Source organism: Phalaenopsis equestris, unplaced genomic scaffold (assembly GCF_001263595.1).
Source record: "Phalaenopsis equestris unplaced genomic scaffold, ASM126359v1 Scaffold000741, whole genome shotgun sequence".
Classification (NCBI taxonomy): domain Eukaryota; kingdom Viridiplantae; phylum Streptophyta; class Magnoliopsida; order Asparagales; family Orchidaceae; genus Phalaenopsis; species Phalaenopsis equestris.
In genome coordinates this window covers 655,044-679,341 of record NW_018165181.1, presented here as the reverse complement: position 1 = coordinate 679,341, position 24,298 = coordinate 655,044, and the positions used below count along the sequence as shown (strand labels likewise).

Sequence of the window (24,298 nt, the reverse complement as noted above, 5' to 3'; positions counted from 1 at the left end):
CAAACACTTGCTACCTATCTTACCCAAGCACGACATGCTGACCTGTGATACAGACGCCTAGGACACCCTCATCCCGACATCATTTACACAATCTCCAAATGCCAGTCACTACTCATCCCATCCAACCCAAGTTTCTATAGCACTTGCAATCTTAAATAAAGTCATAAACAACCTTTTGTATTTAATATAGCAAACAAATATAAAATACTAGAACTCAATCAAAGTGATGTATGGGGTTCCTCCCCAATTACCTCTTATCAAGATTATAAATACTACCTTGCTCATTTTTCTAAATTTTGTTGGGTTTTCCCCATGTGTAATAAATCTGAGACCACACATACCACTCAAACATTTATTCTACTCAATCATCAATTCGAGACTAAAATAAAAACTCTTCGCTCGGATGGTGGAGGAAAGTACAACAATCACACCTTAAAACGCTTCCTTAATGAGAATGGCATTCTACATCAATATTCACGTCCATACACACCCGAACAAAATGGGTCTATGGAAAGAAAGCAACTGCATCTTATTGAGACAACTCATGCTCTATTACACCAAGCCCATTTACCATACATATTCTGGACTGATAGTCTCCTAACCACAATTCACTCAATAAATAGAATGCCAACTCATCAGATCTCCCCTTATAAGCATCTTCATAACTCCCCACCAGCATACAACAATCTCAATGTCTTTGGGTTCGCTTGCTACCCATGGAGGAAACCACAAACATTCCACAAATTTGCACCAAGATCTATCCAATTCAAATTCGTGGGGTGGGTAATCCCTACCGCACAAGGGCTACATATGCTTCAACTCAGTCACAAACAAGGTCATAATATAGAGATATGCGGTGTTTGACGAACATACATTTCCATATCTACAAAAACCTGAAACTCATCAAGCTAAACGGCAGCCACCTGCTCCACTAATACCACCATTTCTTCTCACAGCTACGACATACTTTATCTTCTTTATCAAATAATTCTCCACCCAAACGTATACCACGTCACTCCATCTCTACCATTTCAAAAACTCAATCTTTTCAATACTCCGCATCACTCCCACAGTCAGTAACACAAAAAAAAATTGTATCTTCCAACTTGAAATGAAAGCCACACATAAGCTAAATCCCCTCTTTCCCCTCTCCCTCTCATCCACTTCTCACAATCAATTCAAGCTGCACTCGTTTGAAATGCTCCTATGCTTGACTCGCCAGCTCATCATGCTATAGCACTTGTTGCAATGGTGTGCTCATTCAATCACTATTGGAAAATGTCAATCCGCACTATAAAAAATTTATTTCCTTTCTTTGAACATATTTCACTAAATGTCTTTCCTTTATTAAATTGTTCATTTTTCCAGTTTATCTTTTTTTTATGGATTCCTATTTTATTTCTTTCAATATTATATATGTAGCAAAGTGTAAAGTATGTATGCGAGCCAGAAATAAAATTCTTTTCATAATTCTACATCGTATCAGATACACCCTTCTTTTTTGCCTCTCCAGCATGAGCTTACAAAAAGCCCTGCACTCGATGTTCTCCCCTAGGCGCTGCGCTCGGTGAACCACTCTCTTCGTAGACACACAATTCAGCACTGTGAGACATCTTTGCCTTCTCATCGCTCTTGCAGCTCATCCGGTAGTCTTGTCCTGACATTCGCAACCAACATCCACCAATCTTGCCAATGACAGGAAGGAAACATCTTCGACCCCTTCATCGACATTTGGAAACCATTCAAGGCTTTTAACTCCGCATTTGACAACTTCACAATTGGAAGGTCAACAGCTTCTACTTGCAAGTCCCACAAGTCTCGCGCAAAAGAGGAAAACTAGCACACACAAGTCGGAACTCCAATACGCGAAAGAAAATCCTCCATTGCTCTCTCGATCAAACTCTGTGTGCCCTAGTTGCAGTCTATCTCCTCCATTCGTATGGATCGCCTCATATGCATGAATTGGTGAGTCTCTTCCGTCCTCTTAAACTTAACGATTTCATCTCAATCCTTCCATTCGCTAAAGCCAAACAAATCAATACAGCAAATGATTTGTGTTGCACTAACCATCCTCTCACAAGTCGTCGCTTAGAACAGGCCCAATCATCTCTCCCCTTTGTCGAAGTCTTGGATATCGAGAGTTGTGCATCACCCTCCAGTTCATATTTGCTCGTCTAGTCGAGCAGTCGAATTAAGGGTCCTCTCACTTTAATTCAAACAATGTGTCTTCTCAATTCCAACCTCACAATATTATTATGGTCAAACATGGCATAGTCCCACAATTTTCTTTCTTGTAAGTCACATCCAGATACGAACCTGCGTCTTCAGTCCCTTTCATATCTTCCAACAACAATTCAGAATCTAACCCGTTCACCAGGGAGCAAATTGAGGCATTGCAAAAACTGTTTAGTAATAGTTCTAATTCTGAACAACATAACAATCCTTTGTTGAGCAACCTATCAAACTACTAGCACAAGGTGTCTTATCCCCATGCTTTAAATGTCCAAAGTAATAAATTAAAATCTTGGAAATTTGATTCTGGAGTCTCAGATCATATGACTGAAGATATCAACGTCTTCAAAAATTACAACCCAAGTACCAATCATTCTTCAACACAAATAGCTGAAGGGTCATTTTCATCACATCAGTCGAATTGATGAAAAATCTTCACCTCTACTTTGTGTTTTATGTTCAAAAATTAAATTGTAGCATATTCAATCAACAAACTTACTAGTGAGCTAAAATGTGTGGCTAAATTTATTTCAACTATTATGATTTTCAGGCAGTGGATCTGGGAAAGATGATTGACAGTGTTGAGATATGCATGGTGGTATATATTTGCTTAAAGAAAATAACTCCATAGGTAGACAATATCATCTGTTAAGTTATATTCCGAGTCCAGTTCAAAATCAGATTCAGTTGAAAGTCCAGTCACGTTTCCATTATCGTATTGGTTATCCAAACTTTACGTACATGGAAACGATGTTTTCACATTTATTTATCACTAAATAATTCAATATTTATCAATGTGAAAATTGTCATGTTGCAAACATACCACGCTTGTATATTCTAAATTATAATACAAGCCTTCACATCCTTTTCTGTAATTCATAGTGATACCTAGGGACCCTCTAAAATAAACAATATAAATAAGGCACAATGGTTTGTATCATTCATAGATGACCACACAAAAACAACATAAACATTCCTAATGAAAGAAAAATACGAAACAAACATCATATTTCAATCATTTCGTTCCATGATTCTTATTAAACTCCAAAGCAAAGTTCAAATTCTTAAAACTGATAATACTAAGGGATACATTAATTCCATCCTTAGTCCTTATATTTACAAACATGGTATTATCCATAGAAGTTCTTGTGTGAATATTCAACAAAATGAAATCGCAAAAACAAAAAATAGACATTTACTTGAGGTGGCTTATGTTATTATGTTGTTTAATCATGTGCCTAAACAATTTTGGGGGGAACCCATTCTCATAGGTCACACCTGCATACCTCATCAATATGATGGCTAATCGACTCTCGAACATTCGAATTCTCCATAATGTTCTCATGGAATCCTGCCCACAAATTTGTCTTTTTCTTCTACTTACCATTGAAGGTTTTAGGTTGTTTTGCATTTGTTCACATCTATCAACAACACCGCACCAAACTTGATCTCAAGTCTCTCAGATGCATTTTCCTCGGTTACTCATTCCATTAAAAAGGATACAAATGTTATTCTTCAACTAATAGAAAAATATACAACCCTATGGATGTCGCCTTTTTTTAGAATCAATCTTAGTTTCCCAAATTTAAAATTCAGTAGGAGAACTTGAGGTAATATCATAAATGGAATTTTTTCCAAGGTAATCTGGCCATTTTTTTTCTTATACTGAATCAAATTTTGTCCCTCAACCAACTCCACTAGTCTTTACTATCAATCAGGAATAAAAGAAATCATAAAAAAAGAGTTCGGCTTGAAGCAGCTGTAGAACTCAAACAAAACGGACGAAGATGCCGCAGAACTCAAAGACAAGAACGACCTCTTCGATGAGGAAGCAGTCAAAGATGCCGGACAAAGATAACAAAAGCTAAAATTTCAAGGATTCAGGCTCTGATACCATGACAATATTTTGAGCAAATAGGCTGAATGTCTTTTCCTTTGCTTTCATTCTAATAAATAGTAGTTTGTACAATCTATTTTAGGTACATAATATTCAGTATAATCTAATTTAAGTAACTTAATTAATACATATTCATAATCTAAATATTCAGCTAAAAAGGAGAGAATCCGTGCAAATATAATATTTCCTTCTTTGCATTATTGCGAAGAAGGAAACCCTTTTATTATGATTTTTTTTATTCATGATTGATATCCCCTTTTTTTATACAGATAAGAATTTAATAGTTGATTGTTTTGTTTGTAAACTTGAAAAAAGCAAGATATTACCTTTTCCAATTTCAAGCAGTCGTGCCAATAAATGTTTTGACATTATTCATAGTGATGTTTGAGGAATTACACCAGTTAATTCACATGCTCAATATAGATATTTTGTGACATTTATTGATGATTACAGTCGATTTACTTGGATCTATTTTTAACGTGTCAAAACAGAAGTATTTAATGTATTTCAAACATTTCTAGCATATGTTGAAACTCAGTTCTCCGCTCGCATTAAAATCTTATGTTCTAACAATGGCGGTGAATATATGTCTCATGAGTTTCAAGCATTTCTTCAGAACAAAGGGATTGTTTCACAACGTTCATGTCCCTATACACCGCAGCAAAATGAAGTTGTTGAACGAAAAAATCGACATCTATTGGATACCGTGTGCACATTACTGATAGAATCTTCTGTTCCAGCTAAATTTTGAACTGAAACTTTATCTACTGCAGTTTATCTCATTAATCGCTTACCATCTCAACAATTGAAGTATGAGTCTCCCTACTATCGAGTTTTTGATAAACACCCTAATTATCATACGCTACATACTTTCGGATGTGTATGTTTTGTTCATCTACCTGCTCATGAACGTCATAAATTGGCAGCACAGTCAGTCTGATGTGCCGTTATGGGCTACAGTCCTAATCATAAAGGTTTTGTGTGTTATGATTCGATTAATGGTCGATGGCATATTTCTCAAAATGTGATTTTCTTTGAACATGAATATTACTTTCAACATCATATGTCCACATCAGATACAGTTATACTTCCACAATTTGATAATTCTTCTATTGATAAATGGTTCAAGTCAGACATTGTCTACACAGGACGTCTGCCCCCTTCACCTTCAATCCTCCCTGACCCTGATCCAGAAATTGCTCCACTAAATATTTGAAGATCAACCCGACGTATTCGCCATCCAGATAGATATGGGTATTCTGCAATTTTAACTTACCTCTTATTTTCAAGTTGTTAAACAGACTTGTTGGCTCAAAGCCATGAAAGAGGAACTTCATGCACTTCAAGACAATCACACCCGGGATATTGTTTCATGTCCTACAGGCGTTAAACTCATTGGTTGTAAATGGGTTTATTCTCTTAAACTCCGATCTGATGGCTCTCTTGACAAATATAAGGCAAGATTGGTAGCTCTTGGCAATCGACAGGAATACGGGATTGATTATCACGAAACATTTGCACCTGTGACTAAAATGACAACTATCCGACTGGTGTTATCTATTACTGCATCTAAAAATTGGTTCTTAAAGCAGATGGATGTTAAGAATGCATTCTTACATGGGGATCTCAAAGAAGACGTCTATATGACTCCTCCTCCAGGCTTATTTTCTACACTTTCACATGATGTTTGTAAGCTCAAACGGTCCCTATACGGTTTGAAACAGGCTCCACAGGTCTGGTTTGAAAAGTTTCGCAATATCCTTCTTAGCTTCTCTTTTATTCAAAGCCAGTATGATTCATCATTATTTTTTTGCAAGACTAACAAGGGAATTGTTTTGTTATTAGTATATGTTGATGATATTGTCATCACAGGATCTGATGATCAATTGATGTCTCAGCTACAGAAACGTCTTTAGGGTTCTTTTCATATGAAAGATTTAGGGTCATTAACTTATTTCTTAGGACTCGAGGTTCACTCTTCTGCCACTGGTATTTTTCTTCATCAGCATAACTATACGAAGGGACTCATTGTTTTGGCTGGTCTTCAAGATGGTCGCTCTACTGATACCCCTTTGGAGGTAAATGTCAAATATCAACAGAATGATGGTGACTTTCTATCTGAACCATCTTTATATAGACAATTGGTCAGCAATTTCAATTATCTGACTATTACGCGTTCCGATATTTCATTTGTTGTGCAACAAGTTAGTCAATTTATGCAAGCCCCTACACATTTTCATTTAGCCACAGTTTGACGTATTATTCGATATTTGAAAGGTTTTCTTTTCTCAAACTCCTCCATCCACCTCCCCAGCCTATAGTGATGCTGATTGGGCTGGTTGTTCTGCTACGCGCCGATCTATTACTGGATGGTGCATGTTTCTCGGCAACTCGTTAATCTCGTGGAAGAGCAAGAAACAAGATCGAGTGTCTAAGTCATCTACTGAATCAGAATATCGTGCTATATCCTCTGCTTATTCTGAAATCATTTAGCTTCGTGGCGTGCTGGCTAAGCTTGGTTTTCCTCAACTTGAGTCTAATTCTCTTCATGCAGATAATACTAGTGTTATCCAGATTGCTGTTAATCCCGTTTTTCATGAACGCACGAAACACATTGAAGTGGACTGTCATTCCATTCGAGAAGCCTATGAAGAGGGTGTTATATCTCTTCCTCATATCACTTCTGATTTTCAAACAGCTGATATATTTACAAAAGCTCTTTCTCGATAGCGTCATCAGTTTCTTGTCAGCAAATTGATGCTTCTTGACCAGCCAACATCAATTTGAAGGGGGATATCAATCAAGAATAAAAGAAATCATAATAAAAGAGTTTCCTTCTTCACAATAATGCAAAGAAGGAAATATTATATTTGCACGGATTCTCTCCTTTTTAGCTGAATATTTAGATTATGAATATGTATTAATTAAGTTACTTAAATTAGATTATACTGAATATTATGTACCTAAAATAGATTGTAGAAACTATTATTTATTGGAATGAAAGCAAAGAAAAAGGCATTCAGCCTATTTGCTCAAAATATTGTCATTTACTCCCCCTCAACCATTTCCATTTGAAGAACCAAACTTTATCACAGAAACAGTCTCATTGTCTCAAATCCACCTCAACATGGCATCAATGATTAGAAATTTCATCTCTACGCCAAAAGGACCACTAAGCATGTAGAGGACACTATAGAGACTCAGGACCGTCAAGAACTAGAACCAAGTTCTCCCAATAATCATAATGGCATAGATTCCTCAACTCATGACTCTCTTACAGTGATAGTTGATGATTCTAATCAACTAATTGCACAGAGGAACGGTATCTAATGGAGCATTGTTCATCCACTCGAAGATATGTAGTCTATTGGAAGTTGTTACCACCTTACAGAGCATTTGTGAAGAGCCTTGATAGTGTGCAGGTTCCACTCTCTCCAGGAGGCTCTAAAGATTTCAAAATGGAAACAGACAGTTGAAGAAATTTGGGCTCTAGAAAAGAATAACACATGGACACTTGCAGAATTACCTCATGAAAAAATTATGTAGGTTGCAAATAAATATTCATGGTCAAATACAAAAGAAGATGAAAGTGTAGAGATATTCAAAGTCAGACTAGTTGTCAAAGGTTTCACTCAATCATACAGGATTGACCATCAGGAAACATTTGCACATGTTTCCAAAGTTAATACGGTTCGAGTTTTACTCTATCTTGCACTAAATCAAGATTGGTCTTTATAACAACTTGATGTCAAAAATGTCTTCTTGAATGACGACCTTGATGAAGAAATCAACATGACTAATACCTCCAAGCTTGGAAGATCAAACAAAAGGATGGTTTGCAAGTTGAAGAAGTCCTTATACAACAACAACAAAGCCTTAATCCCACTACGTGGGGTCGGCTATGCGGCTACATGAATCCTTTTTCTCCGTTGCGTCCTATTTAGTGTCATATTTTCATTTAGTTCTAGTAAATTAAGATCATTTTTAATACAATAAGCCCAAGTCTTCCTAAGTCTACCTGTTCCTTTCTCAACACAAATCGAATCTAAAACATCTGCTCTCCTAATCGGATCATTAGATGGTCGACGTTTAATGTGACCAAACCATCTAAAACGACTTTCTCTAATTTTATCCGGCACAAGAGCTACACCAACCCTATCACGGATATATTCATTTCCTTATACGGATTGAAGAAATCTCCGTGTATTTTGTTTGACATATTTGCTGAAAATGATGATTACAAATGGATATCATCAATGTTAAACTAATCGTACACAGTTTGTTAAATTCAATTTTAAAGGCAAAATTATCATTCTCATATTATATATAGATGATATTATTTTGACAGATGAGGATTAAGAGAAAATTATTAGACAAAAAAGATTACTCAAAATAGAATTTGAAATCAAAGACCTTTGAGAGGTAACTGATAGGAAATCACCACCGTATATTGTTCATACATCTGGGACAATCTCGTCACGTGGAGAAGCAAAAAACAAGTTGTATTTTGGAGTAGTGCAAAATTTGAATATTGTGCTTATGCACTACGAACATATAGGAGAATGTGGATTCAAAAGCTTGGTATGTACAATATATAAAATCCCGCTTGAGAGTAGTATTGGAAAGTGTAATCCGCATTATGAAGGAAATTATTTCCTTTTCTCGGAATATATTTCACTAATTGTATTTTCATTATTAGATATTTCATTTTTCTTATTTTTCTTATTTTGGGGGATTCATATTTTGTTTCTTTTAGTATTATATATATGTAGCAGAGTGCAAAGTATGTATGTGAGCCAGAAATAAAATTCTTTTATGACTTCTATGCTCAGCATACAAACTTCTATGACCTTTGAAAACAATTTCGCACCTAATTGCTCGTCATACTAGTTGTGCTATAGCTCGTCAAAAGCTGCACATGCCCGCAAATCAAATTATATTTAAAAATAATCAAAAATATAATTAAAAAAATTATGTGTTTTTAAAAATAACTACCTCAATCAAACACGATTTAATTTAAATCAAAACATTAAAAGATAAAAAATAAAAAAACAAAAATAGAAATAATACCAAATGGCCCTTAAGATGTTCATAAACAATTATCATATTGAAATATCGACCCCACTTAGTCAGATAAAGATTTATTGTTGTTTTTGTTGTTGTTGTATATTGAAATGTCATAGATGTGCAAATGGCTTTACAATATTAATCGATGCATTAATTCAAATGCTTGAAATGATTCATATGACGGAATAACTTGTTCAACAAATGCATTAGTTTAGTAATGCAAAATAAATTTTGTTCATGTAAATCATCCTCTATTTATATGAAAGAAATCTATAATCATAATTGTCTATAGAACATTTGTAAAAATATTTGCTAAGGACAAATATATAAAATATATATGTTTGTATGTGATGGATATAAATGTTGATAGTAAAAACTTGTTAATATGATTAGTTGTTACGCCGAAGGACTCAAAGTGAAGTCTCCCTTGAGGGACCTTGGACCCCACTAACTGAAAACCTTCATCCTGTGCAGGGTTACCTTATAAACCCCACTATGATTGCACCCAATGTCATTGAACATTGATGTATTAGCAAGTAAATGCATTTCTAGTTGATCCAAAGTGTCTTTCATTTAGAACCAGATGCTATGGTGATACATAATATATTAACATTACATCGTAATTCATAACTATTTTATCGTTTATAATGGCATTATATGTTCTGTGCCTTCTCATTTATTCTTTGATAAATATAGTTATCTATCAAATTTGTCATAAGTTGTTAATTCGCTCTTAAAATATCCTACCAAATTTATTGTTGAATTTTTGTCATAGAAATATATTCTTTAGTGATAGTTATTTTGCTGATTTAATATGTTTATTTAGAATTGCGTTGTGTTTGTTACTGTAGGATGGAGCTGAATCCTTTCAACTTTATTCATTGATATTCAAGTTTTTCTTGATGAAAGTCTAATTAAGATTCTATCAAAACAATAAAAGTCCATTGAATATATTTATGACAATATATTATTTGAACATCTTTCTAAATAATTATTGTTTGCATGGATTTCTGGGGAACTTGATGAAGCATCATAAATGGCAGCTCAATAACGTCATTATACATGCGGATAATCTTCAACAATTTTCTCGAGTTCATTAAGCAATATAAGGCTTCTTAGGAATTATTTTTCTCTTAAAAATTTGTTCGTATACAGGTAACCCTCACGTAGCTGTTGTTCGATTCTAAGACTAATGCATACTGTTGCTGTTCTAAAACCAAAAGGAAAAACTAGCCTATTTCCTTTTGATAAGCACGACTACTTAAAACTTAATGCACAAATTGGATGTTAAAAAACAATAAACAGTAGACATACCGAGTCATTTCCATCAATCACAAAATGACCAAGAAATATTTACACAAAAATTTCAAAAACGAATATCATGATTTTACCTTTTGAACTGTATGAGAATCCACCGGAAACAAAAGAAATAATTTAGACAATCTGCCTGCCTGAAGTAATTATGCAGCGAGTGATCCAGAAGCTCTACAAGCTGAAGAAGAGAAAAAATTAGAACATGGTAAGTGAATTGAAAAATTAGAATTGCAATTTATGATATTTATCACATATACCAGTTACGGTAAAAGAGAGATTCCATCTAAGGCATTAAAAATAAAGAGTTATGACATATTAAGCTTTTACTTGATCCAAAAGAATAAGTTAAGGGTGTGTTTGTTTCAGATTTTTAAACCACAGTGTTGCCGAGAAGAGGATGCTTAGGTGGATGAGTGGCTTTACACTTAGAGATAAAATACGAAATGAATATATTCGTGATAGTGTGGTGTAGCTCCAGTAGCAGACAAAAATAGAGAGTCATCTTAGATGATTTGGTCACATTAAACGTTTACCATCTGATGAACCGATTAGGAAAGTGGATGTTTTAGATTCGACTTATGTTAAGAATAGCATAAGTAGACTAACAAAAAATCGGGCATATTGTATAAGAAATGATCGCAATTTATAAGAACTAAATGAAAATATGACACTCAATAGGACGCAATGGAGAAAAATGATTCATGTATGATTCATGTAACTATGTAACTGACCCCACTTAGTGGGATAAGGGTTTGTTGTTGTTGTTGTTGTTGTTGTAAATTGTGTTGCTTCTTTGGACAAAAATTGATTAACAAGAGCTTTCCAAGAAGACATTTTGAATTTTTTAGGATTCATCACATTAATTAATATCAGCTAAAACAAAAAGAATTGCCCCTAAGAATTTCAATATGATCTCATGGAAAGCTTCCCTCCATAGATTTTCATCTAAAGAAATAACAAAGTTGAGAATAGAACCAAATTGATTTAATTTACTGAATTAAGAGACTAAATCGAATACCAAAAAAATTTAGGACTAAAATAAACGGGCTTAATAATTCTAAGGACTATATTAAAAAGGTACAGAAGTTCTATGAAAAATACTAGGGTAGCCCACATAAAAATTTTGTATGCTATGACGCATTATAATTTTTCATTTAAAAAAAAAAACCTCAAAACATTTCAACTTGCATAGCTCAAACTTCACAGCATTCTAAAAGATAATTCTAGAATAAAAAACCCAAAAGTATTAACAACCTTAGACAATGCAAAAAGTTGGGAGTGCATTCCACTTTGATCACGGTTGAAGTTAGGCCCCAAGCGATCCATTAGTGCAACAAAAGACCAAAAAGCCTCAGATTCATCCCTCATAACATATAATATAGGCGATAAAAGGTCGCTCATACCCTGGTGATTGAGGTAGGTTGAGATTACAGCATAGCCATGAGCAAAACGTGCAAGCAAAAATATGCATGATTAGCCCTTCACTCACAAGAAATTTAAACACTCCAAAAAATTACCTGACAATATCCAAGGTCAAAGTTATAAAATGAATATGTCAACAATATATCATGTAGAACTCTAACATTTGGATTATCATCTCCTTCAAAATAAGGAACAGACCTGTCAGTTCTGACCTTGAAAAAAGTCAAAAAAAAAAAATGTGGCATCAAAATTTCCATATTATCTTCAAGATATTTTAACAAAATATTCTGTAAGTCATCCTGTCGGGACAAAGTAGATAGGTTCGTACCACATCCTTGTCAATCAGGCCTCTTCGTTCTCTAAACTTTGTAAACCTTCTAGCTTGTACCTCCGAAATACTCTGTATTCACCAAAGCTCTATTAGTCTCAAAATGCCGATAATAAATAAGAAATTGCTGCAGGCTGCTAAGGTCCAAGGTTACTAAAGCAACTAAAAGATAGCATGGGTGTAAATCACACAAAAGATATTAGGACAAGCTGACCAAAAACTATTTAAATACACAAAAATTCAGTTTGTTTAAGTGCATGCTAAAAATACATGAAATCGAACCACAACAAAAATGTGGCGATTGAATAAATTCAATGGAATTAATAAGAAACTTGAACCAAAAAGAAAAGCAAGTAAATGAATCTTTTCTTAGCAATTAAAATCTCAATTATAGCTAAATTGGCCAAAATCAAGAATCTGGCAACACCATATTAGACCTGCATCTAAGGGCAATTTTGTCTTTTATTAGCCCTTAGAAAATTTATTTTTTTGTCATTTATTATTGTTTAGTATAAATAGGACTAAAATGTTTAGTGTAGGACATGAATGAAATTAGGTCTTTGAATCGTAAGTTCTAGTTTAGGATAGATTTCTTGGAAGAGATCGCCTTCCTCTGAAATTGTAGGTGCTTATCTTATATATTCATGTTAAGTTGTTTGTAGCTCTTGCAATAAAATATTTATTTGTTCTAAATTTTTTTGTGCAAATTGATTCTTATTCTATCAAAATCATCTCAGATCATTTCGTTATGGGAATCAAAGATAAAGGATCAGGCAGATCTAGAGCCATAGTTTCAACAAAGAGCAATTGTAGGAAATATCACAAATGGGGCCTTGATCCTATCGTGGCATACCATACTGTCACAAGTTAAGCTTATTGTGAAGACAACGACGGGATCGCAGAGTCCAAAGACGCGAAAGTCACGAGTCAAGCTCGTTGGGAAGGCGACAAGGGTCGTAGTTTACCAAGACCCAAAACTCCATCTTTTGCCCCGCTCCGTCTTCGCATACAAACATGACGAGAACTAGTAGGAAGGTTCCGTCAAGATCACGGCAAACCAAACTTCTTCGCGATCAAATCCCGCAATACAATAAGGGGATCACGGCAAGCTAGGTGAGAAACAACGCTCTTCAGTCGTTATTCGCAGGGAAGCAACATCAGAATCACAGAATGCCAACAGTTGTGATACGGTTGTGCGCTTGCTGGGAAAGGACACATCTCGCAATACAGTCGTGATTGGATTGGGAAGCCTTCTAAGGGTTGGACACCTCCAGCATGACTGAAGCTCAAGATACATGTGCGATTGCAACGATTGCACCTAATCGAAGTTATACTCACTAATCCTCTACATCTCCTTCATCAAAATTGTCTCAGAAGTAATGGCGGCCAATAAAATAAATGCTCTGGAGAAAAAATTAGAAAAATAATCAAATAAAATCTGAAATAGATGAATGTTTCTTAGTCATGGAGGGATTTTTCGATACGAGATTCATGGTCCTAGAAGCAAAGATGAAGAAAATCATGGTCATTCACACAAAACCACCTACAGTTGCCACGGAATCGAATGAGGACGTCCGAAACGGATGCCAGCAGCAGCAACCAGAACGATTAGTGTGAAAACCGGAGCATCACTACTTTGGACGAATCAGAAGCTACGGTATCGAGTGAAGAATGAGGATCAAGCTCAAACAACGACACGTGGAAGAAATAGCATAACATTCGGACATATTGAACAAATGAAAGAAAGCAGTAGCAAAGTTAACATATATGGAAAAGACACAAGATACGGAAATCTATGACTATATAGAGCTCCAGCTAAGGTTGTGTCATAGAATGATTAATACTTATTCAATCAGGATGTGCTTTGAAATGATGTCTACATAATTGAGTTAGCGGGAGATTACAACATCTACGATACCTTCAACATGCTTGATATGATTCCATACTATCAGACATAAGCTTGGATGGATGAGATCGAAGCTCCCCCAACCCAAAAAGACTTACACGAGTGTCTCACATTGGTGGACCAGACAAAGGCGTCTCCTAGTTTTGGATCGGATGTGAGGCAACAAGGCCGTCTGGGACTGGTTCAAAACCGTAGCTTGAGGGTCAGTCAGCCCTCCTTTGAATGGGATTAACGCTTCCTTGTGAGAGGAGGCCTACTCCTAATTATCCTTGGGCTATACATTTGCATTTCAGATGTTCTAAGTTTAATTTTTCATTATATTTCTATTCGGGACAGCCATCAGCGCCTTAATTTTTCCTCCTATCCAAGAGTCGAATGGTGCTCTGACTGTATCTCGATCCCGCGATAGTGATTATCTTCATCTAACCTGACCCTGTTTCCTCCCCTTCGATGTCTTCGTCACCTTTTCTTGTTGCAGCCATCCCAGACGGAGTCCTTGTTGTCTCTTTGCAGTCGTCAGCCTTCCAACCGCCTTCCCCTCTCCTTCATACGTTGTTGCCGCCCAAACCACCACTTCAAACCGTGTTCCTATTGTTCTAATCCTCTCACCTCGTTTTCGCCACCGAGGACAGCCAGAGATCACTGTCTTCATCTTGTTCCACCGCCAAGCTCAACTCCTTGTTGTCGCCATCTAGGAAAGCAACCATGCTTGTTATCCCCTGCAGTTTCTCACCTCCCATTCGCTGCAACCAACACTCCTTTGTTGCCACCACCACCTCTATCCCTTCCACTCCCCTATCAACCAACGCCACCACCCCTAGATCTACCCCCTAGCTTGAGTTTGAGTAGTCAGTTGTTGCAATGTCAGATTTTCGTATGTTGGTTGCAATTTCCTATTTAACTTTAGTAATTATATTTGTTTTTCTCATTATTATTGATAACTCCAGTATCACTTTCCAAACATCATCTAATCAAGGTTATTGAAGATAACTTTAATTATTAATATTTGAAAATAGTGTGTGCACTCTAAACCATAAACCTAAAGCAGTCTTAGACATCATGTTGCATGCTCAAACACGTTTGAATCTTGTTTGAACTTTGTTCAAACTTAAAAGTAAGGTGAGTATGGTTCAAATAAGGTTCAAGTATGATTCGAACAAGATTTTAGCATAACTATAACATGGTTCGAACAAAATTAGAGTGAGTTTTGAGCACCGTTGGAATAAAGCTCAAATATGACTAGAATAAAGTTTGAACATGATTGGAACAATGTTCAAATGTGGCTTAGACTAACAATACATAATTGATTTTACCAATTTCACACGTCAATTATTTTTATGTCCATCTTATATTTGAGGAAATATTTCATCAGCTTCAAGTAAATACTAGTAAGAATTAAATACAGACACTAGGGGACTTTACCACTAACTAGTATGCAAGTTAATCATGCCATTTTATGGCTGGAATGATGCTTACCAAACTTTATGATAATAACAATAGGTCCTGTAAACATCAAGCCAAAAAGAAACACAGAATAATCGAAATAAAGATGGATGAATCACATAATTACAAGCAAATACAAGACAGATGGAATTGAAAGTATATTTAAAAATGTCACAAAGACAAATAGACAACAAACCAGACCCACCTTCCACTGAGATTTTATAGTTTCATAATCTGTTTTCCTCACTAATTCAAGATATTCCCTCTCAGCATATGTCGATTCATATTCATAATATCCCAATAAGAACTTCCAAACCTGTTAATGCATATATAGCTATAAGATAAAAAACCAAAAGCCAGACAACAAGTGCTTCTAGTGTACAGAAAAAAGAATGGTACCTCCTTCCGCAATTTGTGCTCCAATCCACCATAAAATATTCTTTTGATCAAAGCCTTTGAATCCATTATCCGTCCCTCAGAGTCCAGGAAAGTTACCCACTATAGCCAAATTTTAAGATACATCCAGTTTCAGATACATAAATAAATCATAAAAGATACCCAAATTAAATAAGAATGTTTTAAAAAACGCTTAAAATGGCACTGTTCGTCAACATACTAAATAAATAACCTTCAAACGGTGTTGCCAATAAATAAAAAATCTTAAAAGCAATGATGGAAAGATAGCGTTGATGATCATGACTATAACCTTATATCTAGTGTTAAAGCATCCTGACGCAATGCATACCAGGCAAACAGCTCGAAAACATCCGCTCCCGCTATGTCACCAAACCATTCTCTGACCAGCTGGTGGCATAATAGTCTACTACTTTTGTTTTATTGGCCCTTTAATTCCCTTAGTCTATTTCTAAAGTCTGTTTTTACTTGCTGACTATTGGGGCCTATTTGTATAAATTTCAGTTTACACAATTATTTTGAGGCGTGGCTATAAATATACTCTCACCATTCTTTTAAAGACAACCTAATTCATTTTCGCTCCTAGCAAATTTCTCACCTATCCTATTCTCCTTTCCTCTGGCTGTTTACTGGTTCGGTTTAAGAACCTGGAAGAAGGTTGCTGTCCCAGGAAAAGAGTGAAAACTTTTGAGGAAGAACTGCTGGTGATTGTTTCTATTGTCTTGAAGGCAAAGCTGAGGCTAAGGCTGATGCCAATTGCCGTGTGAGCTGCTTACATCCATCTTGCTTTAGGCAAGAATTCTCGTGGGAGTTCAGTTTCCCGTGATGATGTTCTGCCTGATGAAGGAATACCGCAGAACTGCCAGAATTCAGAATGGTTGCAGAGAACCATTGCTTCATGGGATCCCTTGAAAAGTACGAAGCAGATCAGAAAAGCAAGAACTATGCTGAAGATGTGTCGTGTTAGCCCTTTTTTTTTTGTGTAGTTTATCAAGAACATAGAGAAATTTTCTTCTACAAATTATTTAGTTTCATAGCTTATTTTGTGCTTGGAATATGTTGCACATTATTTCCGTCACTTTGGCTGCCTTTTAAACCTTTTGTTACAAACCCTACAACATTGTTTTAGTTCTTCTGAGGTCAGTGCATTACTATTGGGAACATTTGAATGAGCTCTCTCTCTCTCTCTCTCTCTCTCTCTCTCTCTCTCTGTGTTCATTGTTATTTCCCTCCCCTTTCTCGAGGCCAACACCTTCAACTTTCCTTTTCATATCCATGATGAAAAAAGCCTTATGTGAATGGAAAACTAGGCGAGGCCAACACCATCTCTCCTATTCATATCCATAAAGAAAAAAGCTTCATGCGAATGGAAAACTAGGAAGCACCACTTCCAAATACATTCCATGCCATGTCGAACACGAGATGTCTAGCACAGCACATTCAAAATTGTATCAAAAGTATTTTGAGATTAAATTAGATTCCAACACCAGTTGGAAATAGTCCAAACATAGCTCAACATGCCACAAAGGCAATCACATGAGGGAGGAACCACCTAAGAGATACTCAATACGCATGCAAAATATTTAACAATTGACAATGATTAATGAATACTTATATTTAAGTATTGTTAATAAATGACAATTTGTCAAATGTGATAAAACAATTTTTATCATTAATAGTGTGACGGCCCGAACTTTCACACATCAAGGTATAGTTCGCTTTGGTCAAATGGCTTCATGTTTTTGTCCCGTTGGGGTAACTTCTAAGGAGGTTACCCATCCAAGGAGTGCTCCAACACAAGCACACTTAACTTTGAAGTTTCTGTTGAAATTCAACTGTTACACCAAAAGGCACCTCGAGGTTTAAGAGTTTGGCTTCAATCTACTTCAGGGATTTTACAATTTCACCGACTTAAGTAGCTAATTTCTTTGTTAGTGCTCTATACCCAGAATCATCCACCAGGCAGATAGGATTCTAGAGGAGGCCCATACATATTCAAGAGGTGGATCCCACCATGTAGCACTTTGTCTCATCCGAGGTTCAAGCTACCATGTAGCACTTTGTCGCATCCGAGGTTCAAGAGGTGGCTCTATTCAATAAAAATCATCTTCCCCGAACGACGATCCTGAAAACACAACCATAAGAAAAGAAATTAGCTTAAACGACAATGTAACAACATAGCAGGACTTTTCAAAGTTGGAAGTCGTTGTAACAATCCAAAACCTCTACGCTTTTGTCATAACTCAATTCAAAACACCTATTCAGGTCCTTCGAACCGACAATAGTCGTGATATTTTCAACTATGTTTTGAGTTACTTTATGATTAGTAAAGGCATCTTCCATCATAGTTCTTGTATGAACACTCCTCAACAAAATAGGGTAGCTGAGATGAAAAATTATCACCTCCTTGAAGTTGCTCGTTTTCTTATGTTTCAATCTCATGTCTCAAAATATTTTTAGAATTATGTCATTCTAACTGTCACTTATCTCATAAATAGAGTCCCCTCTAAAATTCATGAGTTCTGCCCCCATTAGTCGTCCTGACGTCACGCTTCACTATCAATCGGGACTTCTCCACATTAGATCCCAAGGTTTTTTGGTGCACTGTCTTTGTTCGGAACACTGCCCCTGCTCAAAGTAAACTCAATCCCAAATCCATAGAATATATCTTCATTGGATACTCCACAACTCAAAATGGGTATCGATATCTTGATCCGACCACAAACAAAATCTAGGTGAGTGTTGATGTCTCGTTCCTGGAAAGTGTTACTTATTATTCTAGCTCGGCCTCTAGTGAAGGGGAGTTTGAGTTCCCCGACACTGTCACTTACCATACTCCTATGGATAGTCCTCCCATTGTTCCTACCATTGAGGAGTCACCTGCCCCGTTCAATGCACCATCTCCTCCACCCATTGTCTGTGTCTACACTCAACGCACTCGTCCCAATACTCCTACTCTGGATCCCGCTACCTCCTTACATGACTATCTCCACTCCGGACAACACCCTCTCCTCCGAATGAGGAGGTGAGTTCCGTGGGTAAGGTACACAATCAGATTTGCTCCCTCTATTCTATGGCAAAATATGTCTATTCCCACAGTTTATCGCCGACCTACAGAACATTCGCTACTGCCCTAACGGGCCATCAAATCCCTACCACTATTGAGGTTGCCCTTGCTGGCTTGAAAAGCGACAGTAATGGAGGAGATGAATGTCCTTCAACTGAAGGTCTATTTGGCGCAGCTGCAGCTGTGCTGCCCTAGAAAGCTACTGCGGGGAAACTGGCTGTCTGTTTGGTGCAGCTGTGTAAAAACAGCTGTGGGGCAGCTTTTTCTGGAGAAATGACCAAGCTACCCATTTTTGCTAAAACTGTTTAAAAATTATTATGTATTTATATGAGAAGACAGGGCCAATGTTTAACTCTGCAAAAATCCTAAAATTTTTTTAGCTTCAAAAAGGATTCGTTTGTTGTTCATCTGCTCTTCAAGGCAGAGAAACATATGTGTGACTATTGAAGACATCCAAGGTTTGCCAAAAAAATCCAAGTTATACAACAAACAAAATGTATGCTAGTAGATCTAACAGACCTAAAAAGAAGATCACAGCAAAAAAAAAAAGCAAAAACCGCCAACAGATAACAGGGTAGAGGAGAAATTACCCTCTCTTTGATGATATCACAAGTTTGAGAGAAACCGTTACCGACCGGAGAAGAGGAGAAGGGATGAAGCTCGCGCGAAAATCCAACTGCGCTATTAGGGCTCATACCAAGGGGCACGTGGGTAAAAGTCGCGGCCACGAAGCTGGGTCGCGCATATACCCCCGTTGCACACTTTAGAGGCATAACGCGCGAAGCTGCGGGGAGAAGCCAAACCAAAAAGCCGAACCAAACAGAGCCTGAATAATACGCGGGACTTCGTGGATCTTCATCAAGGTAAGAAAGTTGTAGGGTGTTGATGGAATTTCAGCATCAAGTTCGAATCTGACGGGTCCTTTGAACACAACAAGACAAAATTGGTCGCCAAAAGATACTCTCAGACCTATAGAGTTGACTAAGAGGAGAAATTTGCTCCAGTGGCTAAGCTGAATACTATTCGGTATTGTCACTTGCGGTGAATTTGAATTGGCCTCTATTCCAACTTGATGTCAAGAATGCATTCTTGAATGGAGAGCTGACAGAAAAGGTGTACATGCCCCATCCCTCCAAGTTTTGAGTCTACTACCTCCAGAGGACAAGTGTGCGGGCTAGGAAAATCCCTCTATGGGCTAAAATAGTCTCCAAGAATCTGGTTCGGCAAATTCGCAAAGGTTGTCGTGGGTCATGATTTTACCCGTGCTCAATCAGATCAGACTCTCTTCTTCTGACATTCCTCCAATGGTCAGGTAGCTACTTTTCTCGTCTATGTTGACGATATTATTCTTACAAGTAATGATCTTTCAGAATTGGAGTCCTTGAAAGACATACTTGCTTCATCCTTCGAGACGAAGGACTTGGGATCTCAGCAGCACTTCTTAAGCATGGAAGTGGTTCGGTCATCTCGAGAAATTTGTCTGTCTCAAAGCAAATTTGTGATTGATCTCTTGACACAGAACAAACTTTTTCTTTGCAAAATTGTTGTTGTTCTTATGGGTCCTAATGAAAAATTATCTGACATTCTCAATGTTGTATCTGTCAACAAGACTCATTATCAGTGTCTTGTGGGAAAACTCACCTAACTCGTCCTATTCACCCTGACATATGTCACACAGTTGTAATAGTGAGTCAATTCATGCATAATCCCTACGAGCACCACATCCAAGCCTTCCACCGGATTCTCCACTGCATAGAAGGTACACCGGGCTAAAAGTTGTTTTTCTCCCATCACATATCTCGGTCTATTGCGATGTATACAGATGATGATTGGGTCAGATCAGTTCATGATCCGCGCTCCACCTCAGGGTATTGCTCATTTGTACGGGACAATCTTGTCACGTGGAAAAGCAAGAAATAGTTTGTGATTTTCTGAAGCAGTACTAAAGCTAAATTTCAATCTATATCCTTATGAGTATGTGAACATCTCTGGTTACGCATCATGCTCCATGAACTTCGTATGTCAACCTCCATCCCACTGTTTTGTGATAATAAAGCCGCGATCAGTATTGCTCACAATCCAGTCCAGCATGAACGTACCAAACATGCGGAGGTCGACAGACACTTCATTAAGAAAAAGTTTGGGTCCGGGGAGATTTGAATTCTGTAAGTGTCCTCCAGTAGTCAACTAGCAAACATCCTCACCGAGAATCTGTCTCACCCTTTGTTCGATGACTACAAGTTCAAGGTGAACATAACTGCATTTATGCTTCAACTTAAGGGAAGTATTAGATTATGTCATTATTACTTATTATTTGATTTTCTACTCTGATTATATTTTTTCTCTTTTATTTTCTTTCTTTGTTAATTTATTATGTTTTTTATTGTTTTTCATGATTTATTTATTGTAATTGGGTTTAAATATCTCTCATCCTATCAATAAAGGAGCGTTGGTTTATTCCAAATTGCGTCTTCATTCAATGAATCTTCTAGAAGTTCCTTCTTTCAAAAGTCAATTGAATGAATTTTCATGTTCATGGACTATTTCCCACGTTTTTGTCAAAGGTTGCTTCAAATACCTCTTCAAAAATTCGTTCAAATTCAATAAATCATCAAATAACTACTTCTAGTGTTTCATATATATACATATATATATAATATATGTATGTATATATATGTATGTATATTATGAAAAGGCAAAATTCATTGATATAAAATAGAGGATACAAAGGTTTTAGTGAGTTGGTACAAAGAACTCACTCACAAATATTACAACTTACTCAAAAGGAGACATAAACCACACAAAATCCCCAACAATATAAAAAAAAACAACACCTAACATGGTGGGTGTAGTCGGTGGATTTACCGCCACTAGATCTAGATAGGGAGTCCAGCAACATACCGAGATGTTGGTTTCAGCCCGAAACTATGAGACAGCCATTCTGAGAATTACTGAGATCTAGCATTCATTTTTACTTCTTCCTAGATTTGTAAACCTGCAAATCATCTGTCAGAGATAGTCTCATTTGAACAATAGGTGAATCTTCAATGGACAGCTCACCTCGAAGGGTATGTTGATCCGTAAATTGTTGATTTGACTCAGCCTGCAGCATCCTTGATCTTGACACTCCTTCAGAACTTGAGTGTCCTCTTTTCTCGCAATATGTATTTCCAAAACACTTCGGCTAGCATTTGCTACAACAAAATTCATAGTAATTGTGATCTGAGGAAGAACTGTCTCAAAAACGGTAGGCGAAAGCTGTTGATCTGGTTGGTGAGGAGTAGCCTTATGAGTCAGATATTCATTCAACATTTTTGGAAGATTAACAGTATCTGTTATATTTTCCTCCAAATTAATGATGTTGTTAGGACCTACCGATCTCAAATGTGGGTGAATCTCAAATGTGGGTGAAGCCGAAGCCTGAAGCATTTGACAAGGGTGTGCCCAAACAATTTATAATGATTGCAGTAGTAGGGTTTTTGTTCTGCAACAATTGGTTGTCAATACCCATTGTGAGCAGTACCAAGTCATATTTCGTCCACATTAAGGAGTGTGATATCCCTTTCAACAAGAATTTTTGCAATCGAAGGTCTGCTTAGATTAAAGGTGAGTGTGTCCAATTTCATAGGTCTCCCTAGTGCAGCTCCAATGGAATAGAGGACTTAGTGATTGTAGTGCAACTTTAGGCCAGGTAGTTTAAACCAGATTGGAACTATAGGTGATTCTTGGCTATGGTCAAATTCACGAGACCACAAGCATTTTCATATATTTCTCATCTATTATATAAACTTTTTGGAAAATATTTTGGCATAGTCTTCCACTTTAGATAATTGTATCATCACATGTCTCTCATCAAAGAGGCCAACCTTTCAAAGTCTCAATAATTTGAGATCTTCAAAAGCCTTTCGAATGATATCTATTTTAGGATGTCCCGATTGGAAGTTCCCAATAAGGGTGAATTTGCACTTGTCAACTAGGTTGGAAACTTCAACATCATAAAAGAATATAGCTAGTTTGTCACTCTTCCTACGCGTCTTCTTGAAAATGTTGCAGTCATCCTGGCCTTTGAATGATTCATGATAAACCTAAGGGAAAACCCGATCAATTGATCCCACAGAGCCAACCCTATCAACATAAGAAGTCTTTCCAAGGTTTAAAACCGAAGCAGTCAGTGGTTGAGGAGGAACAGAAGCCATAGAGCTGAGAGTCAAACAGTGGGTAGCTCCTGGGTTTGAGTCGTGACTTCAACCGAAGCTCTTTGTTGCTCGATCCGCAGAGCAGGGATCAAGCATCACGTCACAAGAAGGATCGTGGCACTGTTCCGCCGCTACCTTCCTGTTGACCTCATTTTTGTGAGGTCTTTTCTTCTCCTCCTTAGAGCCTAGGTTCTAGCTCCAGAAATTCCTATGGACCATCTTAGAAAACTAGAATTGAGACTCGCCTTTCTAGAAATTCCAGCCAATTCCTATTTTCCTTTGATGTCTAACATCTTTGGCACAAGACCATCGTCTTATGAACGAGCGGTTATGGGCTATTTTGCGAAGATTCAAGGAAAATGTTCCAAATAGGACTTCAAGCATTAGGAAAACATTTGTCACGACTTTTTCGTCATGTACATACACAAAGTACACGAAGTTCACGAAATTGCGCGAAATCGGACTTCAATTAAGCCCAAAGAACGGGTGAAAATGCGAACTTCTCCGGATGACCTCCGACGACAAATTGGACTGCGCCAACGGGTCCGGGATACCAATTTTGGTAGGAAATGACACCCATATTGCCATACTTTCGACACGAGAAAATTGGCACGCAAATCGGTGAATTCGTCAAAACAACCTCCGACGGCAAAACAGGCAGCGCCGGTGCGTCTGGAATGTCGATTTTGCCTAGGGAAGACACCCATTTTGTTACGACACCGCGCGTGAATGAATCGCATGTGATTTAATATATATATATATATATATATATATATTTATATATATATATATATATTAATTTATATAAACTGAATCTTCCTTTTTACATTTCTAAGGCCCTAAATCCCTAAATCCCTAAATCGAACGCACGCAAGACCCTCATTTTTTCTCCCTCTCGGTCGCTCGGTCCGCCCCGAGCTTCCTTCCTCCCGATCGCAGCCCTAGCCGAGCGGTCCCCCCCTCTTCGTCACGAAGCTTCGCCCGCGGGCCCCTCCCCGTGCTCCTCGTATTA

General features: G+C 37.1%; 1 protein-coding gene across 1 annotated transcript in view; it reads right to left on the bottom strand.

Moving 5' to 3' along the window:
- The window catches only part of LOC110030577 (TBC1 domain family member 15), a 58,548-nt gene that overhangs the window by 8,159 nt on the left and 26,091 nt on the right, over window positions 1–24,298 (bottom strand). The window contains exons 9-14 of the mRNA XM_020733347.1: window positions 16,009–16,107; window positions 15,815–15,925; window positions 12,261–12,332; window positions 12,028–12,144; window positions 11,765–11,914; window positions 10,588–10,688 (exon numbers count right to left, since the gene is read on the bottom strand). Coding sequence (XP_020589006.1) covers window positions 10,588–10,688; window positions 11,765–11,914; window positions 12,028–12,144; window positions 12,261–12,332; window positions 15,815–15,925; window positions 16,009–16,107 — 650 coding nt within the window. The remainder of the gene's footprint in view (window positions 1–10,587; window positions 10,689–11,764; window positions 11,915–12,027; window positions 12,145–12,260; window positions 12,333–15,814; window positions 15,926–16,008; window positions 16,108–24,298) is intronic.